This window comes from Chaetodon auriga, chromosome 21, assembly GCF_051107435.1.
Source record: "Chaetodon auriga isolate fChaAug3 chromosome 21, fChaAug3.hap1, whole genome shotgun sequence".
NCBI lineage: Eukaryota > Metazoa > Chordata > Actinopteri > Chaetodontiformes > Chaetodontidae > Chaetodon > Chaetodon auriga.
In genome coordinates, this window is record NC_135094.1 from 9,380,921 (window position 1) to 9,407,892 (window position 26,972).

Consider the following 26,972-nt stretch of genomic DNA (forward strand, 5'->3'; position numbering starts at 1 on the left):
ACATGGGCAATACAGCTAAATACATGGCAATCAGCTTCACAAGACCAAACTCCAGACACAAAAGTGGACAAACATTTGAAAATTTGGCACCGTTGAGAATCTACACAGTCTCTCACAGTGGGTTATTGGCGGCCATTAGACCTGAGAGAATCCAGTGACCCGCAGAGAGATAACCCCTCTGTCCACCAATCAGCATGTGCAAGAGACGACACAGCGAGCACACACACACACACACACACACACACACACACACACACACACACACACACTCACATATACATGCATGTAACACAATCGCATGAACAATGCAGCCTCTCTTCTTCTAGCCAAATAACGATGCACACATGCGTCCGCACACAAGTGTCCCTCCTCTTCCCAAAAATTCCCCGCTCTTGTTTTCTCAGCCTGAGGCTGTGTGTTTTTCTTTGTATGCCGGAATTCCTGTTTGCATTCACCTTTTTCCCCCAAACAGGGGAAAGGAAAACAAAAACATAATGAAAGGATTAAAGGAGATTACAGGTTGTCAGAGTTCTGAAACTCAAAGCGTCTATGTGTGTGTGATGTGCATGTGTTTTTACAGAGGAGTGAAACACGTGTATGCATGTATGAATGTTTGCCTGTCAGTGCACAGGGGTTGTGCGTGTGCACATGTAGTGCATGTGTGAGACATGAGAATCTGACAAAACTCCTTTTTCCTCCTGCTTGACCTCACCTCATCAAAGAGGAATGGACGCAAAAAGCCCCAGCAGCATAATACAAAGTAAACAGCACATAAGTGATAAATGATTGTGTAAAAACACTGTATATGACACATATTTGGAGTGGTGGGTGTTGATGCTTGAAGGCTTGCACAGCTTTCTGCATTGGGCCTGATTCTGTGAAGCTCTTTCAAACATGATTCAAGCGGACGTGAGGGGACAGCTTTCAATTCAAATGTAATAATGGCTCAGCTGCTAGTTGTGCCTGAAATTCATCATAACGTGAACCTGTGTAGTGTTTCACAGTATAAAAGGGTCAATCCTCAAGTCAATGCAAACAGTTCACCAGTCTAGCAGTGAGGTGCTAATACACCTCAGTGACTTGTCACAGCAGGTCCAGTCAAAGCTTTAGCAGCGAAGATAACTCAGGATAATAACCAGGCTGAGTCTGCAGGGAGCTGTAGAAGATTAAAAAAAGGTTACTATGGTACAAACACTAGTTAGCTCTTAAAGCTAACAGGCAGCCACTTACTAAAGTACAGCAAGTCCAGACCTAACCATATCTTCATGACAAAAAAACGCCAAACTAAGATGAAAAGAAACAGCTCACAAAAGGTCCACTATGATCTGTTAACACTTTCTCAAAGAGAATAAACATGAGACCAAAGAAAAATCCATTACTGTGCAACTTTACTCTTTCTCACGCTAAATTAACTGCTATTTTTGGAGACCTTAGAGGAAAAAATTGCTTAATTCTTTGATTGCACGAGTTGCAATGTGACAGATCTCATTAGCAAGCATTTTTATGTTCCAAAGTAAATGTTTATTTTTCATATGCATCTGAGCTTGAAGGGGGCAGCCACACTAACACACATGCATATGCACGCGCGCGCGCACGCACGCACGCACGCACGCACGCACACAGAGTTTGTAACTATGTTCACAGGCTCTTCTCCATGGAATTTTATCAGGTTTAAATTTGGATCACAAATTAGGCAGGGCATGGGGACAGTTTGAGATATAACAGGTCACCGTCTCTCAGTGCATACTTTACTATAAAACACCAAAGAACAAACACACACACAAGCACAGACAAACACACACACACAGAAACAAACACACACATACCTATCTATATACTGCATGTATGTATATTTAAATGAACAAGCTGAAGATGGGGAAAGCCAAATGTTGATCTATTCCAGGCCACCCTCTCCATTCAAAGAGAGCTCAATTGCTAGTGCCATTATGACAAATGTGCATAGGCAGAGTATAAAATATACAGAAATGCACTAAGCAAGACAAATGAGAAAGGGTACAAAGAAAAGGAGACCGACAAAGGACAAGGATCCAGACATGGGGAAAAGAGAGAGAGCTGCTGAGTGAAAAGAAGGCGGGGAGAGACATGCTCATATCTGAAGTGCAGATTCTGTCACCACCAGCGAGATTTAATATACCGTTTAATTATCTGACTGTGCATCTGTGCAAACACCCACATCCTCTTCTGCCTGAGCCAGACACACACGCACAACGACACACACACCCACACCCACACCCACACCGACACACACACCGACACACACACCGACACACCGACACACACACACACACACACACCGACACACCGACACACACACACACACACACACACACACACACACATATTGCTTACCAAGAAGTAGACACAGACAGACATGTGGTCTTAACAGTGGGAGGCCTGATGTACCAAAACCAATATAAACTGAAAAATCCCAGAACAATACAGCAAGTTGAGGCACTAAAAAGTGTGTGTGTGTCTGTGTGTGTGTGTGTGTCTGTGTACAAAGATGATTAATGAGCAGAAGAGAGATGCTGTTTGTTTAAGAGTTGTACTGCGGGCAGCGTGGCGAGGAGAGGGGGATTGTGGGAAAGTTAGATGTAATGTATATTCAGAACTATCAAGCTGATCAGCATGATCATGTGCCACTGCATTTAGGGTAAACAGAATGTGGGTGTGTGTGTATGTGTGTGTGTGTGTGTGTGTGACAGATTCACAGACAGAAGTAAGACGATGAAAGGAGATTTTACATTTGTATGCTTGTCTGTCCTTTGGTATTGACTAAACAGATGGAGACAGGGAAAAGATTTGTGTTAGTCTGTGTGTGGCATGTGATCTGAAGGTGACAGATGGTGCTTGTCACAGCTTCAGTGGTTGCAAACCGTTTACCCAGGAGGCATTGCTCACAGGGTTTGTTTTGATGAGGAGGAGCACCAAAAGGAGATCGCATTACAACTCACTCATCGCCCTCACATGTCTCAGCCAAATCTCCCCCTTCTTTTCCCCATTTTCTTTCTCTATCCAGAATGTCCATCTCCTTCATGAAGTACAATAAACACTCCCCCTGGCTTTATTCACAAACACACTCCTGCGCTTGTACTAGGATAAACACTCATATTCTGTTGCTTGTTCCTGCTCTCCCTCTAAAAGACACACATTTTTCCTGTCACACACCACAGAGGCTGTGTACTTGCTTCCTGTGCACAGAGAGGGTGCTGACAGATGTGGAGGTAGTGGTGTGAAGGAGACATGGAGTGGAGAAAGGGTTGGGCTGGGGGGGGAATATCTGCCGCCAACTGCAAGATCCACTACACTGATCGACCTTCAAACTGATAACAGCTGAAAGAAGGTGTAATAAGAGGGAGCGAAAAGTTGGGACAAATTTTTTAAAATGAGGGCAAGAGGTCAGCCTCGAGGTGAGATTTGATGAGCGGCTTCTGTTTTCGCTCATGTGCAGGTTAAATTTTGAAACAGGCCCTGCATGCATGAAGAAGCTGAGCCAGCTCGAGTTATTTTAAGTGTGAGATAAGTGTTGCTGTAAAGACAGCGTCGCTTTCATCCACGCCGAACACAACCAGAGCCCTCTGAAGTTCACCGGATTGACAGGCATGACTGTGACACCACCGACAAGCTACATTCATTAACATGAGAGAGATGTTTCCTCTCTTACATGCGTACATTACGTCCAAAGTTGTGCTATGGATATGAAAGTCGAGCTATCAATATGTTTATGAGAGGATATTGAATAACTGATCTGACAAACATCTGATTGTCTACTGTATTTTGTGTATAATGGGATGTGAACCAGCATTCATTATTCCCATTTAATAACTGGGTTCTGTTGCAGCAGTTTGTCATGTTGTTCATTCTGTGTCATATTTGCCAACACCCACTTGAAAGTGTGCTACAAATGGCCCAGACTCTAAAGCATCGATCATACACTCGTCACATGAAAAATTCCACTCATGGCCCATGGTTTATGTTTCATGTCAACCAGCTGTCCCTCTCAACTTTCCTGTCTCTGTGTGCCATATCAAACTTTACACTTTACAAAAGAACCCTCTGAACGACAATAACATACTTAATCTTGAACTTCTTCGACAATGATAACAGGCACAGATTCAAAAACCTGCTCAAGGACACATCAGCAGTGGGGACGGCTGCCATTTCTGTATGAGGCCAGGCTTTCCAGATGAAAGATGGATTCCCTACGGCTCCAAGTTGTTTAAAGTTGCTGCTAAATGGAATGTATTGAATGGAAAGTCTTTGTCTGTATTTGGCAAAAGGTAAGTCTAAAACTGCAGCGCATAAAATCATATTAAGAATAATTCTCATCACAGTGAGTGTTATGTCAGTTTTTCTAGAGTCTCTCTGTGCCATTGTCTTTCCTTTTTTTTCCTTCCTTTCCATTGATTTCCTTTTGTTCTTGTTGTCATTAACTTTCATTCAACAAAAGATGATAGAGAGATTTGTCTGGAAAAAGTGTACTTTGAAAAACTCACTTTACACACCATTCTCACCACAGTCTTTTCGTTTATACTGTCCCCTCTTTAGACAGCAATGGCCTAAATCCTTCTCTGCTACAGCACATTCTGCACAATTACAAGTCATTCAGCCGAAGAAGAGACTTTTTTCTGCCTCAAAATATTTCTAATGAAAAGGATTAGAAAGTTCTCTTTTCTGACATGTAGGTGCAAAAAAACACTCAGACCGTCTGATAACAAAGAACTCCTGTCTTATGTGTTATTGGACCTACCTACCGTACATCTATGTGTAATCTAAAGGAGTTTCCCGAAGGAAGGCAGGCGTAACATTCCCTATGGCTGCAATTAAAGCTTGTGGACAAGAATTTCAAGTATGTATGAGCAATAACGGCAGGGCAAAAAAAATGACATACGCAACTTTTTTTTTTTACGTCATCAGCTGTTATCAGAGCCCAATGTTTCATCCTCCGACCCAGATTATATTAGCAGACTTCTACTTCTACTCAGATTTTGATCTGTTTACTGGAAAAGTATTGTATGTGATCAAGGATGGCTGCTAACAAAATCTTCCAAACCATATTAAAAACGATCCACTTACAGTGCTAACTGCATTGGCTTTCACCCTCCTGTACTAAATGCATAGGCGATTCTAAAGTACTCTTATTAGCCTGACATTAATCTTCACCCTTTTCAACTCAATTTACACAGCGTCTGAGAGACCTTGCACGCTGTCTGGCTTTTGACCAGCAGTTTTCAAAGTCTGGGAGCTTCCAGACACCACTTTGATGCATGTAAATATGACATCACAACTATTTCTTTTACTAGATGTTGGCATAACATGGGAAAGCAAAGTGATTATAGGTGTGAAGTTGTGCAATTAAATTTAATATCATGACCAACGTTGAAATCCTCTCACAAACGATTCAAATTGGATTCAATGTTAACCACACAGAGGTCTTTAATGCCAAGTTGATCATGCTATAGACAATAAAATCCCTCTAAAAGCTCACAGGTCAAGACACCCGCCATCTGCGCAATGACTTACATGAAGCAAGAAAATTATGAATGTAAACACAGATGTCTCTCCATCAAGGTTTAATACACACTTTGGGCCCACAAACACTGCACTCACACACAAACCCATAAACAAACACACACACATACGCTCAGTGCTTACGCTTAAAATTTATGAGGCATAATCTCCCTAGTCTCACATATAAACAAACTCTGTAAAACTGAACACACTGTGATTGTGTGTGTGTCTTTGTATACATGTTTGAGTGTAAGCACACATGTGGGTGTTGGTGAGAGCGTGAAAGAGAGACAGACACAGAGGCACATGACAGTAATCAAGTGACTTAAGTTAAGCAGTTGCACATGAAACATGAATGCAAAGAACACATAAGTGGGGTAGAAATCGAATCTGGACACACAGAATGTCTCACATCTCACTCTAAATAGCGAAAGGAACATAAATAGACTGAACACATATACAGTCTGTACATGGTGCTGTATGTGAATGCTGTGAAAAAGATGGAGAGACAGAAGGAGAGGGAAAGAAAGGGAGAGGGAAAGAAGTGATAGTTCATTACTTGTCTCTTTTCATCCCTTTCTCCAAAGGGACACCAGAGACTTTAATTATCTGCACCTGTGAGCACACAAAGAGCCCCACCCACCAATCTGGCTGCGGACCACACCCTAGTTCCCACAGTAACCTGTTTAAGATCCGACCACGTGCATGCCCTCACTCCTGTATGGACACACACAAAAAGTCCCCATACTGTACACAGTCAGGAGTAAGACAAGGGTGTACTCACGTCCAACGAATCTTCGTTGACGATGATGAGGGACATGCCGTGTGTCACGAGACGACAGGAGTAACCTGAGAAACAGATTGTGGAAGGTAGCGAAAGGGGGATGGGAGGGAGATTAGATTTACTCAAACCCAAAACACTGGTGAAAAACTGGTCTCATGTACGACTGGTTTTGCAAAATCCTGCTCCATTCTCACACACTCCATATCCCTCTGTCTGCCTCCAGCCATCATATCTCTATTGTGGTCTGTTATGCGTAGTTCAACTACATCATGCACCTTAAACATAGCAGAACTGCTAACTCACAATTATTCTGCATACCAATAAAGGTGTAGAGAGTGTGGAAAGTGGTAGATGATGTCCCACATCAGAGACAAATGTATACTCTGAAAATGTCTTTCAAGTCTTGTTTTTGTGGACATCTGCCACCAACTTCCTCCACGACTGCCAAGAGAAACTAAATGCACTAATGTCATTTCTGTGCAACTTTAACCCTGCGCCCACTGGCCACTGGTACATTTCACTTGGAGATTGAAGACATGTCTGGCATTTAACAGCCCACATAATGCCTGCTATTCTTCCAGCCATGATTTAATTAACTCCACAATACATACGGTTTCCTACACTGCTGCACATAATGCTGTAGTGACAAGGGGACTTCCACACCACTGTTGGATTTGCCTTCATCACTGACACATACTCCATATCCGGTTTAGCTGCTCTTACTTTCCATCTGCTTGTGGCAAAACTGTTCTTGCTGTGACTTAAACACATACGTTGACTTTATTTCAAATGCTTTCACCTATGTTGATGGCAGTTTCTTGCTTGTCTCCAGTGAGGACCCAGATCTTGATGTCAGCCCTCATCAGAGTGGCGATGGTCTCTGGCACGCCAGCCTGAAGACGGTCTTCTATGGCTGTGGCGCCCAGCAGCATTAAGTTCTATTGGTGGAACAGAAGAGCATGACAGATAAAGAAATAGAAGAACAAAATATGGCACAAAAGAGGAAAGAAGCTTAGAATAAATCACATTTAGGCTACAAATTCATCCAGATGTCACCCGCCTGTATGTGAGGGCTCTTTCTCTCCAGAAAACATCATCCATATCTAATTTGAGGATGAGAATGATGCCAGCGAGTTAAGTTCAGTTGGTACAGCAGCTCATTTTGGACCTCTGAAACCAACTTTGTGTCTTCATGCCAAGAAGTAACCCATTACCTTTCCTCCCCTTGCTTTAATTTGTTCAGCATTTAAATGCATGTGTACCCTCATTAGACACACTCGGACGCACACACAAACACTCGCACAGACACACAAGTTAACACTACTGTGTTGTTGACTCCAGTTTTATGGGGCTTTTGGCAGGCTGGTGCAGGTAATTACCCTTGTGGTCTCCCAGTCTGAGCTCCCCTCCTCCTCCAGCTTCCTCTTTTTTTCCTCTTCACTTACTTTTCTCACCTCGGCTCTCTTTGCTAAATCCTTGATTTTCCCACCTATCAGTTCAACTGTCTTGTGGATATCCTCACAACGGAAACCTCTGTAGTGTTTTGTTGACTTTTCCCCCCATTCCCTGCTACCCTTCTGACCAACTAGTACAAGATTTCCATGATTTCATCATTTTACATTCTGCTAAAAGAGAAGACACACACCAAGGGAAATCTGACTGTGCATTGCAATTTATGGGCTGTGAAAGAGCACCATGTTTATTGAAGTGTAGGACTCAATGGAGCCACTCTGCCACCTGCTGGCAAACATGAAGTGTGTGTTGTGATGTGTGTGTGAGAACGCATCAGGAAGAATTTTACTTCCTTACAGGTCTCTGCTTTGATTTCATATCAAACTATCAATACCAGGACACAATTTCATATATGCTACAGAGAAGGTTTAATTAAAAATAAACCTGAGTTTACCTTTTCCAGTAGTTCATAACACTCCTCTAGTTTCTGAGCGCGGTCTTTGAGCACAGTGCTGACTCGATTGTATTCCTTCAGCCACTCCTGGTAGGCGTCTTCCTCCAGGTCTACATAGGCAAAACACAGAGTCCTCAGGCCTGAACAGATGGGAGGAGAATAAGATGATCAGTCAGTGTGATCATGGAGCAGGGATACATTATCATTTTTAAAGGGGAATGAGTGATCCAATGCTTTTCCATCAGAACACTGAGAAGCGCACAGAATGGAATAAATAAATGGATATCCAGTGAAATAAATATGTGTCTTAAACAGAGAGAAGCTCAATATGGTTTCCTCTCTGTCTCTCTCTTTTTTTTCTTACCCTCAGTAGCAAACTGTTCCAGATGAGCGACGGTTAATTCTTTGTACTGGGACGCCTCAGTCAGACGTTCAAAAATTACATTATCCTGAAAAACAACAAAACAAGAAATTCAGCATTAAATGGATAATGTTCAAAGACATTCAAAGTGCTGCATTAAAATTCTAAAGAGATAAACATACAGCTCCTTTGCAGTACAGCCGTAGCTTCCGGTTGGGGGTTCTGACCACCACAGACATACGTTTGCGGTTACTGTAAAGGAAGCACTGGGTTTAGTTTCAAAACACTCTGCAGTCTTATATTACGGAGTTATTTACTGACTGAGAAGAACATTTATGGGAGTATTACCTAGAAAACTCCAGCACATTCAGCAACTCATAGCTCATCTCCTTTCCTCTCTGAAATACACAACAAAATGTCAGGTCATAACTTTGGAAAGAAGCGGCTTACTGCAGTAAAACACACAGATACACACTCACAGCGTCAATTATGACTGAATGTGGGGTTCTTGCAGTGAAAACAAAACCGAGTCCTTTGGCCCCTTTGACCAGCGCTCCTTCATCTGGCGAAGAGGCCTGGTAAATTATCTGGTTTTCCTCTCTCTCAGGGACCACCGTGTGACACACTGCCATCATTGTCAGGAACTCACAGATTTGAGGTGACGTAGGCTGGATAGACGCACACAAACAAATTGGACGTGGTTTTTAATAGCATCCTCTTGCCATTTTTGGGCAGAATAGTTTTGCTTCAAATTAAGAAATATGGGAAAAGCTTCAGGGACACCTACATGGTTCTTCTCAATGTTTTGGATGAGAGTTGGGTCATCAAACTCTGTAGAGTTATTGCTGTTGGACGGCAGATTGCTGTAAGGGAAGAAGAGGCAATTAATGGCAGAACGATTCCGGCACTCAAATAGCATTGCAGGCAAAAATAGGTGAATTTTTGTCCACTTTTTTCTCTAGTGTTCTGATCAAAGCATGTACAGTACATAAATTAATCAAAGCATGCAGAGCTTTGAATGGAAGAATGTTAGAAAGGGGAAGACAGATGAGAAGGTCACTAACCTGAAGTCCTCCATTGAACGATCACAGTCAAGATCAGGGAAGTGGCTGCAGTGATGAATGAGGTTGTATTGCAAAAGGAATTAATCAGTTAATGAGTTCATTTGATCAAGCATGTAAGACTCCAATCAACTGAATTAATAAGAGCTGATTCTTTACTACAAGTTAGTCTAAGACAATTAGTTTAACAAGGAAATGCAGTGCAAAAGTGGATTTAGTGGCATGTGATCATTTTCGTTTAGTATGGTTCTTGGTTTACAGATTGAGCCAGCAGGCAATAATGAAAATACCAAAAAAGAGATGACTGACCCATATGTGATTCCCGCAATGGTACACTTCTTAAAGTGCATGACGTTACAGGTGAGAGTTCCTGTCTTGTCGGAAAAAAGATACTTCACCTGGAAAGGAGGGAGAGATAATAAGCAATGAAAGCAAACACAGTACATTTTATCAAGTGAATATTGACTGAGTGTGTGTGTAATGGTAATTCTGGGCATTCCTACTGCCATCCTACAGCCACTGATAAGGAGGGAAGGAGGGGGAAGGAACTGACCTGGCCCAGTTCCTCATTAAGATTGGACGTTCGAGCCATGGCCGGCGTGTCTGTCTCAGAGTAGTACATCTCCACGTCCTGAGGGGAAAACAAGACAAGCAAAGTGACCAGGAATATCTGACTACTTAAAAATAAGCACATTTGAATATCATGCATTACAAAAACAAATACCCAGTTGATGAAGAGGGCCTGTGTGAACTTGACCACCTCCAGGGTGACCAGCAGGCTGATGGGGATCAGGTTGTTGTACAGGATGATGAACGTCAGAAGGTTATAAGCAAAGTTAGTGGAGATGTCACCTGCACAAACACACAACATACACTTATTAACTGACCCTTAAAGTGCATATTAACACTAATTATTCCTTACTGTAAAGGAGACTTAAGTTACAGGTTGTGAAATGTGGTATCTGTGGGTATTCTCACCAGCCCGGGACAGGTACCAGCAGGCATCTTCAGTGTGTTCTCTGTTCCAAATGGCGGCGCCCACAGAGCTGACCAGGGCCATGACCAGCAGGATACCAAACAAGACCAGGATCTGCATGTTGGTCACTCGCTCCACGTTAGAGCGCTTCAGCGGTGCCTTGGTGGAGTTCTGGGAGGTGGAAAAGTCAATGAATAGAACAAGTGAGAAACACACGGAGACGGTGCTGGATGACGCTGAAGTTTCACAGAGTTAGAATGTTTTCTCTGGGGAAACAAAGTCAGTTTGCAGCAACCTTTTAACACATTTGCCTCGGTAATTTAATTTGTCATACACAATTACAAAAATGAAGCTTTTTATTATTTATAAAAATGTTCTTATCATTTTTGGTGGAAAAAATTGCCAGCAGTGCAAACACTGGGACTGAGGATTAAAAGTACCTCTTGGCTTGGATGTGCTCCCAGTTATGAATGCGTCACACAGTTAATTAAAATCTCTAAACTATTCCTATGAAGTTCTCAAGGACAGGAGAGTCTGTTTATTAAAAAAAATCAAATTAAACTCCAAAAGTCCTTTGCTCTTAGGCATTTTGAAGACAGAATTTTTCACGCATTATCCACAGTTTACTGAATTCAAATAAGACATTGGGTTTACCTGCATCAGTTTGGAGTCATGGCCAGTGTAGACAACAATTCCCACAACCCACTGTGTGTTTCTGAGCTGAGCGCCCCGCAGCAACACCTGGTCTGGACCCAGGGGAGCTGGACTGAGAAGAAGAAGAGAGGCAATAAGCTTTAAAACATGATAAATGAATGCAGATTTAGGGCATCCTGCATTTCTTAGTCACCTCAAAGATCTCTTTTATAAAATCCTTTTTAATTCATGAAGAATGCCAATGCTTTTCTACGATGACTGCACTTTCCTGACTTTTAAAGCTTGTCTCTTTTGTGCTAGATGAGATGACAATGAAAGCTATTATATGTAAGTGCTTCTATCCTGCTGTATTGACCAGAACTGCTTTATACCACAATATTATTTACAGACGATTGACTTACTAGCGAAAAAAAGAAACAACATGACACTGACAGTACACTTGCTATTTTCAATCAATAATCATCAGGAAAAAACTGTGTGTGTGTGTGTGTGTGTGTGTGTGTGTGTGTCTGTGTCTCACTTCTGGTTCTCCAGCCGCAGTGTGCCAGTGAAGTCATACAAGTGTCTGTTGGGGCCTTCGCACTCCAAACGACCAGACAGTGCCATCAGATCCTCCAGGGTCTGAGCACAAGCTGTCAGCGAGAGACCCTGGAAAAAAATGTATCAAGTCGAGTCAAGGGCAGTTTATTGAGGGAGCACTTTTACCAAACATGACTGTGACAAAGCACATCACAGAAAAGAAAGGTTCATATAATAAAACAGGTCAAACATGAAAAAAACAGGAGAAGAAAAGGGAAGAAGAGCAGCAAGAAACATGATGCCTCGTGGACGGAAATGTGAGGGTTGTGAGGAAGTAAGGTTTCATTTGATAGAGTCCTGAAAGCCGATGCCCACATTTTTCAACATCTTTTATTCATTTGTTCTTCATCTTATTTTACATTAATTTTCTATGCCAGTTATTAAAGTGTATAAATACTATATCTAAACATAGTTTTATTTTAGGTTTTCTAGTGTTTGTACAGCCAATTCTTCTGACCAAGTTTCTCATTGACCATTTGCAGAACCAATGCATCCACTGAGATTTGCTGCTTTGTCATACCTGTCTGATCTTCAGGTTGGTTTCTCCGTCCAGGTTGGAGGTCTCTGTGTAACACATGGCCTGTGGCTCACTGTGGAGAACAGGCAGAGTTGCATCAAAACAATGTAGTGCTAAAATGATGAATCCATCAATCAATCAGTCACTGACAAATTTCAACACTGAATAATCAATGAGACGTTTATATGTTTAAAATTTACTTATTATTAGTAGAATTATTGTTACTAAATATTTGTTGGTTACATATTCTCAAGTATGAATATTGGTTTGCTTCACATAACTCCGTACAATTTTAAACTGACTGCCGATCGAGACAACAATGATTAATCACTTAATCAAAAGACTTGTTCATAGATTAACTGACAATAAAAATAATCATTAGTTGCAGCCATGAAAAGCAGTACAACACTCAACAAATGATTAGAACACGTCTAAACAGACAAATATACACAAATGTGCCCACACAGGCGCACACACACAAACACACTGTCTGACCTGGAAGACACAATAACCATGTCAGCTGGAAGGTGTTGGCCATTGGTCACCTTCACTATGTCTCCTACTGCCACCTTGTGGCCAGAATACAGCAGTGCAAGAAAGAAAAAGAGTGGTGTTGCAGCAGAGGGTAGGGGGTAAGAGGAGGGGTAAGGGAGGAAGACAGAGAAGGGAAACAAGAGGTAAGTTAAGACTTGAGATAAAGTGACAGTGAGCACAGCAGTGCATAGCTTAAACTGTTTTGTCTGGACTGCAATAGAGGCAGACCAGGATAAGACACAAGCACGTAGATATGAAAGAGAATGAGAAGAGAAAAGAGATCAAACAAAACTACGGAGAAGTTGAGGAGTTCATATTTCAACTCAGTTCAAGGATATGTGGTTTTTAAAAATCAGTTTTTAAAAACTGGGGAAAAAATCCTTTGACACTTAGTAGCATAAACAAAAAGACAAGTAAACATTCCCCGAATTACCAGGTTAGGAAGAAAGACCTATATTGTAGCATCAAAATCTGAGGTTTGGGAAAGTATGTGGAGTAGATCATCAGGACAGATGGATGAGCTCAAACACAGCCAGTGTGCCACATCAGGTGTGGTGTAAACTATTCAGTCTATCAGGCTGCTTGTTCTCCTGAGATCTGAAGGCACAGACTTGTTTTCCCAGCACACAGGAGGGGGGATAAGGTCAACACATATCATAAGCGTTATCAGTGCATAAAAAACAGCTTTGGTATGAGACCTTCCCACAAGGGGATTTGGATGAATTATATGGAGAGCAGAAGAGACTACAAATCTAAAATAAAGCCTCTCCTCTCAAGAAAAAGCCATTTAAGTTAAACTGTCACCACGCCTCTTTAACATAAACATTCCCGAGTTAGCAAGGCAGCTCTGAACAAATCCCTTCACCTGTTCTGACCCTGAATAACAATGGGGCTAAATTCCTGCTCGCTGCTTTTGTCACACACATAGCAAGGACTCATATTTGATTTGATTTGACCTGCTGGACCAAGACTGTTCCCAGCTGGAGCTCAGTTAATGAGTACAGTCGAGAAGGAAACCAGATCTCAAGAAAACAGTTATGCATTTTGTTGTGTAAGAACATATGGTGAACACGCACTGTACTGTGTAAACCAAGTGTTGACTATTTTGGAGGTAACTCTGTTAAATTCTACTGGAGGAGACAGGTCATAAGACTCACTGGTTCAGATAGACTCTGTTTCTCCTCAGCATAGAAAACCTATGTGGAATACTGGGCAACTCAAGACCAAAAACAACAAATTCAATTATTATCTGGCTCTGAAACATCAATGCTAATTGTTGGAGTATCTTTTTACTGTCACGGATCCGATGCAGACAGATCCTGACCAAACACAGACTGAGAGACAGAATGACTACAGACTAGCCACAAGAAGCAGACCACATGCAAACCCTGGAAACTTAAAGAGGAGACAATATGGAATCACGGCACAACAGGTGAGACTGAGACAGAAACTGAGCTCCTTAGGCAAATGTAACCACTTCATAATATAATAAAACCAGAAATTTTATTGGCTAATCCCCAATTATACAAAACTACTCAAAAAATATATCCAACAAAATACGCAACATCTAACAATACTATCCTGTCGCATCGTTTTTCTAAGTTTTGTCATCAAATTACTATTTTCTCTGTATTTAAAAGAAATGTGTCTTCTCAGCTTGCACTTCTCAGCTGCTTAATGTATTACTTTACTTCATTCAGGCTACTGAAGTACGCTAAACTGAATTTAAAACTGATTGAGGCAGAGAGAAAGACAGGAGTGATGAGTGAAAGAGCAACAAAGATGAAGTCTGTGATGATAGCGATACCTGTTTCCAGATGATCGTCTGCCAGGCTCCGTTCCGCAGCACTGAGAGACAAGGACAACACAGCCATCAGTCAGCCTATAGAGCAGCACTCATACAGTATTCATAGCGACTAAACTTTTGTCTGGGGTCTGCACTATAGTGAGTGACAGACAACAGCTATTCACTCAGCCATGAAAGGAAAACAAAACCCACACAAATAGACACAAGCACACTCATGGAAAAGCGCACAGACAGTTGATAGGCATTAACAAGCATACACACACACACAGACGATACCTGTTGTCTTCTTCTTGTTTACTGTGTTGTCTGCTTTGTGTCTTTTCTGTAAAGACACAGATAAAGATGCATTAGCCTTTAAGACAAGCCTATGATGTCTGTCTCTGGTAAACTTAACAGGTTAAAAAAGTACTCACATAGTCCTCTATGATCTCTTTGATCCCAGCCACGGTGAGGATGAAGATGAGTGGGACCAGTGTGGTGTAGCGGCCAGTTGGTGATACATCAGGGATTTGCTAATGAAAGTCAAGAGAAGCAGCACTCAGTGACTGTTGAATAGCTTAAACGACCCATAAAGGACCATCACAGTGATGGCAAAGATAAATATTTAGTTGTTACTGCATTAAGCTCATTATTCAGAATAACTGGTTCAGCTTGGACGCTGACACTGATAGCAGAGCAGTTGAGAAAGACTGCTTTATTTATGGGCGACAGAGCCATGTGTGCATAATGGAAGGCAATGCAACTTCTTCCTGAGGCTCACACAGAGAGAATAAAAAACAAAGCGCCCCTCTCGTCTTTCCATTCCTGGGAAAGAAAATATTGTCAACCAATCAGGTGGCAAGTACAGTGAGGAATTACTGATCATCTTCTATGATCACATTGCTTCTTAATTTCACTAAAATTTATTTGCCAAAGGGATAAACATGTTGTAAACAAAATGATGAATAAAAGCAACATATAATATTTAATCGTGCAAATGTGTAAATTAGTGATATCTGATAAACATGTACTGATTTATTAATTTGAGAACAAGCATTTGATGCGACCCATTTGTAAACTATTAATGATTCATATTTACTTTTTATTCAGATCCTTCTGGTTGTCTTAGGAAATTTACCAAATCTTACTTTTTGGCATCTAGAAAACAACTCTCAATAATCCATAATGCAGTATTTCAAAAATAGCTGGGCCTGTGGGAATCTGGAGTGTTTTAAAACAGACTCTTCAGGATCTGTGTGGGCCACAGAGTCAAACTGAAACCAAACAAACAGGCCACTGCTGATACCATTTTGTTTGTGGGGTTTACCTGCATGAGTGCGATGAACAGGAAGAAGGCGTTGGCAGCCCGCCTGATCTGCTCATACAGGAATCGGGGCAGAAAGGTGAGCACTCCATACTTGGTTGTACTGTAGGAGAAAACAAGGAAGGAGGAGATTTTATTTTGTTTACATTCAAACAGATGGAGGCAGAGCCAAGCAGTGCATTAGCAAAAGAAGCAGGAGCACATGCATACATTGTGTGCTAATGATTTTTTTAACCTGACACACTCAATCATGTATTACCTTAAAGGCTGTTTAACAACAGACTCCATTTGGGTTTCAATGCTGTGGCACCTGAAAATCTATTAGAAACACTCAACTGCGCTCAGAGAGGGTAAAGCCATTATGGGCTGCACACACATCACACCTACGGTAAAAGTAGACCAATGTGTTAAATCCAATAATCTAAATTTACCCCAAACACCCCTGAAAATAGGGGTGAGAAACCTTGGCACTTCCACTGGTCTGTCAATCAACTGTATTGATCAGACAACTGTATTGATTAGCCTTGATATAACAAGGAGCTACCGTAAGAGCTTTTAGAGAGGCTAAAAATAAAAAAAAAAAGACAACCTTCAAGTCAAGGCCTAGCTTGTTTTTTCCTGTGTGGTCTGATTGAAAACTAAGAGCTCCTGCAATGGCTTTTGTTTAATGGATAGTGCATGTTTGTGTGCATGAATGCACAAAATGGCAAAACACACGTCTCAATCATGGTTCAGAATCTCCTCGGAGATGAACCCTTAACCTCTTTTTCCATCTACCACACATACAGAGACACAAAACCACAAAGAGCTGGACATTACACACACAAACAAAGTAACAGCTGCTAGTCTGTCACGCACACATGTGCACACACGCAAAATGTCTTGACCCTCATGCACTAGATACCACAGAGTTAGTGATACTACACCTATGATCCAGCAGATAAACCTGACTTAATCTAATCAAAGACAAGTGATACCAGACTCCACACAGACACACACACACACACACACACACACACACACACACACACACAGGAAAGAAGAAACAAAAAAGAGGCAAAAACATCTGGCTGTGTTATTTTTCATACTATAGATGTCCAACTTGCTGGTGGTGTTAACAGCTGTTAGCTGCAGGGGTGATGCTCTCCCACCGCTGTGTGGCTTCATCATGTTTTTTATCAAAAAAGGTCAGTGTTCTTCATACATTATAGGCCAAGAGAACACAAGTCAGAGAGGAGAACACAGGCAGGTAGATTTGTTGAAGTATTTGTTAAAGAAATGATCATGTTCAAGGATAAGAGAGGAGCTTACTTTGCTGTATTTGAGCACAGGAGAGCAGCACTAATGGTCACGTTGTATAAAAACAATTGCATACAATGAAATATGGAAGAGGAGGACCTAGGGAATGGAGAGGAGGTGGGTTGAGTGTGCAGATAAAAGCTACAAGACTTTAATCTCTGAAAAATCAATAAGGCTATTGAACCTTTAAAATATAAACTAAAGAGTTACGGGAACACAGGGACATCAAAGGGCATGCCACTGGAGCCAGAGTGCTCTTGACTGTCCAATCGGCACACAGCGGGGGCAGAACTCCACACATGATCCAATCAGATGAGCTAGACAGCACCTGCCTTAATCTTATTTGTAGAGCTGAAATAGGCTCTTTTCAAAGTGAAATTGAATCTCTTGACAATAATGGCAGACCACTGAATGTCATCTGACTAATGACAAGCCTTTAGCTCATGAGAACATGAGCCTGGTGCTCCCTTTGGCGCCAGGCATAGTTTGCACATAAAACTAATAATAATAAAACGGTAAAGACAGGGGACAAATTAAATTGGTATCTGTCGGAATCAAACTCAAATACTGCTTGGCTGATTCCATCAGTCCTTCCATTTTCTTCTGCTTATCCAGGACCAGATCTCAGTGGCAGCAGGTTAAGCATGGTAGTCCAGACCCGGGGTTTCCTATAAGTTAGATGTACCCAGAAAACCTCTGAGGGCAGGCACCCAGAGGCTCCAATAGCCCCTTTGAACACAAAGAAGCAGTGCCTCTGCTCCACAGAGCTCTCTACAGAGCTCCCGCTGGATGTCTGAGCTTAGCTCCTCACCCCATCTGAGCCCAGCCACAATGTGGAGAACACTCACTTTGGCTGCTTGTATGTGCGATCACATTCAACCCAATGCTTGGGCTACTAGATGAGGTTTGGAACAACGATGCTCTGGAACAACACCTGCATTACTGCTGATGCCACACCAATCCACCTGTCCATCTCATGCTCCATTTTGAACAAGACCCTGAGATACTTCGACTATTTTGCTTAGTGCAGCAAGAAGAACCATGGCCTCAGATTTGGAGGTGCTCATTCTCATCCTAACTGCTTCAGCCTTTAAACCACCCCAGTGCCTGTTGAAGGTCACAGTCTGATGAAGCCAGCTGAACCCCATCATCTGCAAAAAACAGAGATGCAATTCTGAGGCCCCCCCCCCCCACACACACACACACACTTTGTGAGGAGAGTACACATCTCCTCCCTGACTGAACACAGCCTGAGCCAAGCACTGCTTTCTCTTCCTGAGCTGTCTAACAATTTGCCAGAACTTTCTTGAGTCCGACCAAAAATCTTTCTCGATGGCCCACCCAAACCCCTCTGACGCTTCCTCTCACACCCAGGCGAGGACACACTAGCACAATATGTCAAATAATGATACTCTTATGGCGTGTGGTCCAAGATGTGTAGTCTTCTTGCCTCAGCTGCTTAGACCACAGAAAGCCATGACTACACAAACCACAACTCCAGCCTTTGACCAAGGTCTGAGAAACCAGGTCAGACAGCTTTTACGCTAAGTGAAATCCAGGGCCACTCATTCTACAATGACCCCTCACAATTTCTCAAACACCATAAACACAATATACACCATTGACCTGACAGACACAGCTTTCTGTACTTGATGTAAAGTAAGTGTTGTTACTTTAATTTTATTAGCATCCTTAAATATTCACAATGACGTAATGACTAAGCAACACAGCCATGTTAAGCTCTTAAGCCAAGCAGTTTTCAACTGAGATTCTCGGGTGGACTTCAGGCAGTGACACACGTCAGCCTCACCCGTAGTGGCTGCGGCAGAGTTGCAAATAATCACTTAATAGGTGAGTTATTAAAACAGCTCTGACAATAGAGTTTCAAGTGCAAAAGTATAGTATTTGTAGAACTAAAAAAATGCTCTTGTCTTAAGTCACTGTGATTTAAGGCAAAACTAAAAGAGATGAAAAGATTTAAGAACAGAGAGAGAAAAATTTCAGTGGTCCAAAGTCTATGTCGCACAGCATGCCGGGAAGGATACAAACAGACTGTTAACGTCCTTCAACCCAGCAATATTGGTGGAAGGCCCGGTGAGTAAATATCCACAATGGTGGAGTATCCATTAGCAAGTCTCCAAATCCCTAGAAACTGACCCTGCACTCTGACCTCCCTGGAAGAGGCTAAGGGGAAAAATCAATTAAAGTAAATAAAATCAGGGTGAGCTTGTCATCCTGGGAATAAACACAAAATAAACAGAAAGTATCCGATAAGATGAGCAGAGGTTTCATAAGTCTGGTGATATTACTTGGTGATATTTTTTATTTAGCTGTGATTGAAAGTTCTCAAAAACTGAAACGCTAAAGAAGTTCAGATCTGCATAACTCTCGCTCGCTGATTTCTCTGTTGATCAATAAGGCCACTATTTGTACAGACTTTCAGTGAACACCCAACAGAAAAAGCTGCATACAAGCGACACAACGTGCATCACAGCAAAACGTGCAGTCGGTAAAAGCACCTACCTGACATGGTTGTCGCAGAACTTGGTATTCTGTGGCCGGTTGAGCAGCACCGTCCGCGCCGTGGCGTCTATGGGATCCGCCTGGGAAGTAGTCCCGGACATCTCATCATCTGCCTTGCGGTAACCGGCGGACGAGCAAGCAGGTCCTGCACCGTTGGATTGATGGGAGAGAGGCGAGGCTGAGTGAATGCCAGTGAGAGACAGCGAGACGGAGATAGAAAGAGAGGGGAGGGGGGGTGGGGGACAGAGACATAGACGGGAGACGTGGTTTACGGTTCAAAAGCGAAGGCGACCAATTAGTATTAGAGGCTACTGTATGCTGATGTATGCTGAAGCCGAGGGGTCGATTCAATGACGTTTCCCGTTATAAACACCCCCCCTTGTCTTTCAGTATTATTATGCAGGTACCGTCAATGCACACACGCGCGTTTCGCGACGCCCACGGGACCCCCGCGTATAATGGATGTGCTGAGGGATGCACAATGGCGAACAAACACACCGGGTTTGTCTGTTTTATCAGCATGTCAACTTGTCCATATGTAATCCAGAGAAGACCCGGCGCGCGTCGTGGCTGTCATTAAACTACAGGCGTAAATTATTTTTGAAAAAAGTGACAGAAGAGGATGCAACACGCTTCTTCTGCAGACTCCCTGCCTCCCTGCCAGCCTGGCTTTGTCATCTACAACCATTTTAAAGCGTCGTGATCTCCGCTCAGTCACCCCCGCATGAGCTCCAGGAGCAGGACGGTTTTCATCCTCGAGTGCACCTAATTGCGGGATAATATGTGCATTTCTGCAGGAACATTGTGGTAAAGTGAGAGCAATGCAAACAGGTCGGGTCGCCACAGTTTACTCAGCTGGTACAACAACGGCGAACCTGGGCGAGGACAGATGCAGCAGCACGCCCGTGCCTCCTCTCTCCTCCCCCGGCCTTGCTAAAGAGGAAGCTCCCGGCCCTCGTGAAAGATACTGGCCCGCCAAGCTCCACTGCCGTGTCATCTGGCCACCTGCCGCCTCGGGAAGCCTTTATCGGTCGCGATTTGGACGGTCTCCTCCCTCCAAACTGATGCTGAGCAGATCACTGCTGCAGGTCCAGACAACAAGAGGAAGCCATATGGAGCTCCTTCAGTGCCGCGGAGGGGCAAAGCCGGGGCTCCGCTTTTAAAGGGCCAGAAGCCTGATATCGCCTTAAGGTCTTGTGGTCAGGCACAGATGGGTCAAATGACATCCTTGAGGCAGGAGCCATCCATCAGGAGATCACTTCATTTCGCTTCCCCTCCACTGAGATACCAGAGCAACAGCACTGTTCACCTACTACAGGTTTCTGCTCCTCACGTTTTTTCTCATTAACTTGCATAGACGCAGATAGTTTACATTTCACACTACATCTCCAGTCACGTAAAATAGAATGGTCTAGAATGCATTTACCTGCTAAGCCTCATTATTCTGATATAATGTTCCCACAAATCCTTAAAGTGTGCCTGTGATGTTCAGTTGTTCATGTATAATGTAGTCATATGCATAATTAAACACAGTCCTTCAATAATACTTCTTCTAAAATATATTATGGGATTATTGTCATTCTTATTGGTTAGCTGTATGATTTCTTGGGACAAGTACAGAGTGTGCATGTGAGTGAGTGTGTGTATGTGTGTGTGTGTGTTTCTGTGTTTGAGCCTGTGCGTGAAAACAACAACAGGCTAATTGCATAAATAATTTAGAAAAGAATAAGCACTGCCAGGGTGTAGCAGATTAAATTTCCGTAGTCCTGAAACTCTCTTCCTGCAGCACTACATTCTCACAATGGATGTGTAATTCTCTCCCCTCACCAATAACCAAAATTTGGTTAATACAATTATATTCCACTCAAACTTGTTCTAAAGTAAGCAAACAATTGTAAAATGACCCGGAAATACGCCAGTCATGCTTACAGTATCTACTGGGTGGGATCTATTATCACTATCATCACATCAGACTTCCACTTTTACATTGAGAGAGACATTAAGTTGTCTGCGGTTTACAGGAAACAGCTACAATGATTGCATATATTTCGAGTGCAACTGGGGTTAGATGAACAGCAGACGTTTGTTTGTTTTTTCTTTCAGTCTTTTATTGTAGTATACTTCATTGTCATCGGAACTTTGTAGGCCTAATTTTAAGAGGTTGAACATTGTTAAAATGTCCAGCCTTAGCATAGTGATATAGCAATAGCGCATAAAGTCTCTGCAGAAGGCAGAGAGCAAGGGTCAAAGTCTATCCAAGCAAAATGATAATAAGCAGCCTATCTCTCAGGCTATTACCCCAGGACCTAACAGGGCTATAAGTCGCAATCACAGCTCGGCATGCCACGCTGCAAATGGCACAGGGGTCAATCAAGATAATGAGCGATTGGAAGAAAATGATGAAGGATTCTAAGAGGTTAAAGGTAGTCAAGGGCAATGCGCATTGGTAACTGCAAGGTCATCTTTCACTTAACCACCATGAAGCAATTATTTTTCCTTTTGATACCTTTCTCTCTTCCCTGTGAATTATCTACCTTTTCTATACCTTGTTGCTTATTTTTGTTCTTATAGAACCCCTGACCTCCACTTTTTAACACCCCTAGAATCTACCATTCCAGGTGGATCAATAATGTCTTTCGCAGCAGCCCACTTCGGCTCTGAATCATTTCTGAGGAGATCAATGCCTCGGTTACTCATCTCTGATGGAGTAGAGACGCAGTCACCTCCGTAACTCATTACTGATGCACCTCCGATGAGTCAGCAGCAAACCCCAGCAGAGCACAGCCAGGTCAATTACACATGAAGCACCCAGGCTAGAGGGACAGGTACCATAGGTCTGATAACCTGCAGCCAAAACAGGTAAGGCTAGACTGATCAGACCTCAGCAAACACTCGGATCTCATACCCTGGTAGCAAGATACGACCAGCTACCCATTTGGTTGCTGAGGCTTAAACAAGATGTGTCCCCATTCTTAAAAACAACCATGTGCATAAATTAGTAAAGCTTCCATCCATTATGTAGAGAAGTTCAATAGCCATTTTCCAACTGTGAATACCTGTATAATTAGAAGCTTATTGATTCAATCACATAAAATTAAAATTACCTGTTCCAGTGAGCAGAACAAGGGCAATGTACAGTTAAATCCATCATACATATCATTTGAAGAAGATGTCACTCATCACAAGCGTCATAATATCTTAATATGGAGTATTGACCTTGTGTTTTGGGCTGAGCCCAAGCTGCCCTGGCCCGAGGCCAAGCTTTAACTGTTAAAAAGCAGACTAGGCTACTGAATAATAGATAGCGACAGGCTGCATAAGTCGTCTCAATTTTCCATTATGTCTAGAGCATATTTCACCAGACACTCTGCCCTGATGCTCCGCTCCAGCCTTCACTCAAGAAACAAGTCATATGTCAGCCCCTATCACAACGTCTCCCTCAGCGGCTGTGTCAAGTAGTGTGACTGCCAGAATTGTGTTTTAAATGGCACAAACATAGCTTTTGAGATGCTTACGCATTTTAATTTAATACCGTTTAATAGAGAGGCACCATCTTCCAAACACCCAGCCCACAGATGAAATGAGCCAGAAAGGAAATAGCAACTAATTGTAACAGCAGTTGTAGTAGAATAGCTACAATTAGCCCCAGCTGTCGAAGCGGACAGCGGACAGATACTCTGGCTGTTGCCACATTTTCATCATCTGTAAAACTGTCAAAACATTTTAGACGCAAATGCACTTGTGCAGCTGAATCTACATGTCAAATCAGACTGTACTGCATAAAATGGCCATATTTTATTCCAGCATGTTTTGTCTTCCTGTCTTGGAAACACGGCCACAAAGTTTTTAGAATCATTGCCCCGTAACAGTAAAGTCTCAGGGTTTAATCCTCTAACAGGCACAGGCGCTCTCAAAGTGTTCTTCAACTTTAACACTAAACCACAACCGCCGCACTTATTTCAATAACTTATATGAAATAAACAAAAAAAAAAACCACAAAACATCCTCCCCCATATTCCCTTGTCCAGCCCACAATCCTGTGTGATCAGGAAAGCATTACCAATAGAGCATCTTCTGCTTGAGTGACCCCTACGTCCCATGGCTGTCCTGGTCTCCTAGGTGACCCCTCAGACCCTATTTGCAGGTCCCGGTTGACCTAGCCTCAAGCATTCCCAGTGGGTCCATTTGCCACTGTAACGCCGTAGGAAGCAAAGCAAGAAAGCCTCTTAGGGGCCAAGTGAGTGAGCACGATAATCCCCTCTGTGTCTGCTCTGCAACTTCACCTGCTTCTAATCCATAACCTGATAATCCTACAGGTGAGACTGCAACACGCACACAAACACACATTACACTAATGTATGCATATGCACATGTACACATTGACATAGTATTATGGACACACTCTCTCATACACACATATACATTTACTGTATCTTTTAATGCCAGAAAAGATGCAAGGTCCCAACATGCAGCTACCCCCTTGCCCCCTCTCTAAATCCAGCTCCCTTATGTGTCATACATGCATGCAGCAGTGTTCATGTGCATGCTCTACTCAGGCATGCCATGTCCATACATGCATGAATTGTGTTCTAGAGCATGCATTTGTATTCATATTCAAAGTTTTTGCTTTAAGACCCCAGTGCGCATCGATCAGTCTTCATCAGCATGGCCTGAAATGAGTGGTCACCCCCCCCTATCTACAAGCACATGCAGTGAGAGGGTTAATTCCTGTTCAGCATTCATCACTCCAGGCCCCAAGGAGCTACACATTATTCAGGATCCTCAGCAGTAATATCATGTCTTAACCTTTGCAGACAAGAACCACAGACACTCTAGTAAGTACTGTAACTAGACATTGTAGCTCTTGAGGGCCAGGGTTTGGGTGACACCTGCTCCTAGTCGTTGCGCATGGCCGCATGCACCTTGGGACTCCGGACACAAATGGGGCGTCAACCAGTCTAATTCGAGCAAACTCACTTTTGTCAAACCTGTCTGTGAGGCAGGCACGCATGGTAGCGCTGGCGCCTTGGCCTGGGTCCTGCAGTTCAGAAGCCTCCTGCCTAATGGTGGTCAACACTAACTGCTCTGTGGGCACCAGAGAGGCCGTGGCAGGAGAAAACAACACACACAAGACAACAAGTCAATATACACATACTGCACACAACAAATCCATGTGCCAGTAACTGAACTGTAAATGTGTTTGTATTTGTCTATCACTGGAAGAACAGTGAGATAGGAATCATGACTGCATATGAAAGAGTCAGGCCTGAGAAGTTGCACACAGGAATGGACTTCATGTAGCTTGCCCAGGAGTGCCCCCCTGTGTCCAACTTATGTAAATACCTCAAATGCTGCAATTTATTAGGCCTCTCTCTATCTCCCAATGGCATCTTCGGGAGCTTGGCAGCCATGACGACCAGTCATTATCTTCTCAAAACAGATGTATTGTTGACAGTTGGCTGAGCTGCATGACTCACATAAACTAGACACAACAACACTGGGACAAAATGCGCCCTAACATTTAAATATATATCATATACACAAAGACAATCTCCAAAAACTGAATACATCTTCAGTTGTTTTTTCAGCTTTATATTGTGACATAATGCTAAATTCTTTTTCTATACAGTATAATGTGCTTTCTCAACTAATGTAAGAAGACCATTGTGTGTTTGTGAGTACTCATGTGTAAAGGGTGCTATCAGAAACAACAACATAGTCAAATGTTGGTCAGACTGTGTATCATCCACTTTTTATGGTCTTCTTAAATACAAACAAATTAAACTCTGTGCATGAATGTGTTTTGAAGTGTATGAGTAAATGTGACAGATTGGTAGGGGCAGATGTCATCACCAGGGATGTGCAGCTCGCTAATTGGAACAAAGAATCAAGAGGTCAAGCTCCAAGAGATTACAGTAAAGGCAGCATGGAGAATCCAGCAGGGAACACATGTACATACCGGCTGACTCTCACAGGGAGTACCCCTCCACATCCATCCTGTGCTTTAAAAATGGCAGTGGTAAACACTTGTGTACTACTTTTAGACCACACGAAACCAAAGAAGTCTCCACTAAAGTTACTGAAAGTCCCAAATTAATTGCTCTGACATAAGTAAGAGGAAAATTAGTGAATCTCATCATTGAAGCGCTGTTGCATGGCTAGGTCAATATTGCATAATATATATGAAAAACAAACAACTCAGAGTCACAATTTAAAAATATGATGGGTAAAAGTGAGAGTTATGTACTTTTTTATCACTGTAGTGTCAAAAAAGGGGAAGCTGCAACCTTATGAAACCTTTGTCCTTTCTTCTGGCAAAAATGTGCTGCCCCAGAGTCAAAAGACTCAGGGGTGTATTTTTTTTTAACAATAAATATATATCTGAGGGAAAATCTGGCCCAAAGACAGTGTGGCCCAGTTGGCGCTCATCTCTGCTCACAATTTGCCCTGCTTTCTATTTCTGGAAGCTGCATGAGGCATGCAGCCACACATACATACACGCGCGCGCACACACACACAAACAGCAAAGCAGCCTGACAATATGTCCCAGTCACTACTAAAAGCCAGTGGATGAACCAAACACATGCTCCTCTCTTCCAGGACAATCCAATCCGATGTCAGTTTGCCATATGTGAAATCATCCAACACAGCCTTGTGTTTAAACATCAATGCCCTCTCTCCAACTCTAAGGAGAATTTGACGCATTTTCTCCCAATAAAGTGAGCCTATAGCCCCTACTATTACAGTTTCCCATGGGTGGTTTATTTAAATTAACAGGCTTGGTTCATACAGCATCTAGAAGACACAGGCCCTGTATGCAACAGCCTGAGCCATCCCTTTCCAACACGTGAGTGTGTGTGTGTAAAATGATGTGATGTGAATACAGGCTGTGGATGGGGATGGGGATGGGGATGGGACTTAAGGTAAGAGATTCACTTCCGGACGGGATAAGAATAAGGAGGGCTCTTTAGACGGTCACGTGTTTTTTAAGTCGGCGCGGTAATAGGCTGTTCTTGTACTGATCTATAGGAGCTTGAGTTGGATGTTTGAAATACAAAGGGACTTACATTACTTACTAATAAAAGCATATCAATAAATCGTCATATTTAGGCGCATTAACCCTTACGAAAATATCC

General features: G+C 42.6%; 1 protein-coding gene across 6 annotated transcripts in view; it reads right to left on the reverse strand.

Moving 5' to 3' along the window:
* The window catches only part of atp8a2 (ATPase phospholipid transporting 8A2), a 48,304-nt gene that overhangs the window by 20,531 nt on the left and 801 nt on the right, over positions 1-26,972 (reverse strand). The window contains exons 2-24 of one of the 6 annotated variants that reach the window (XM_076721419.1): positions 24,814-24,921; positions 19,837-19,981; positions 16,018-16,117; positions 15,125-15,223; positions 14,988-15,033; positions 14,712-14,752; positions 12,866-12,939; positions 12,374-12,443; positions 11,795-11,922; positions 11,275-11,386; positions 10,623-10,791; positions 10,369-10,496; positions 10,198-10,275; positions 9,954-10,042; positions 9,648-9,692; positions 9,371-9,446; positions 9,063-9,251; positions 8,932-8,981; positions 8,766-8,835; positions 8,587-8,671; positions 8,223-8,362; positions 7,116-7,254; positions 6,317-6,381 (exon numbers count right to left, since the gene is read on the reverse strand). In XM_076721419.1, coding sequence (XP_076577534.1) covers positions 6,317-6,381; positions 7,116-7,254; positions 8,223-8,362; positions 8,587-8,671; positions 8,766-8,835; positions 8,932-8,981; positions 9,063-9,251; positions 9,371-9,446; positions 9,648-9,692; positions 9,954-10,042; positions 10,198-10,275; positions 10,369-10,496; positions 10,623-10,791; positions 11,275-11,386; positions 11,795-11,922; positions 12,374-12,443; positions 12,866-12,939; positions 14,712-14,752; positions 14,988-15,033; positions 15,125-15,223; positions 16,018-16,117; positions 19,837-19,981; positions 24,814-24,921 — 2,246 coding nt within the window. Of the gene's footprint in view, positions 1-6,316; positions 6,382-7,115; positions 7,255-8,222; positions 8,363-8,586; positions 8,672-8,765; positions 8,836-8,931; positions 8,982-9,062; positions 9,252-9,370; positions 9,447-9,647; positions 9,693-9,953; positions 10,043-10,197; positions 10,276-10,368; positions 10,497-10,622; positions 10,792-11,274; positions 11,387-11,794; positions 11,923-12,373; positions 12,444-12,865; positions 12,940-14,711; positions 14,753-14,987; positions 15,034-15,124; positions 15,224-16,017; positions 16,118-19,836; positions 20,015-20,711; positions 20,830-23,896; positions 24,028-24,813; positions 24,922-26,972 lie in introns of those variants that run through there. The other 5 variants (XM_076721418.1, XM_076721422.1, XM_076721423.1 and 2 more) reach the window with 5 other exon arrangements.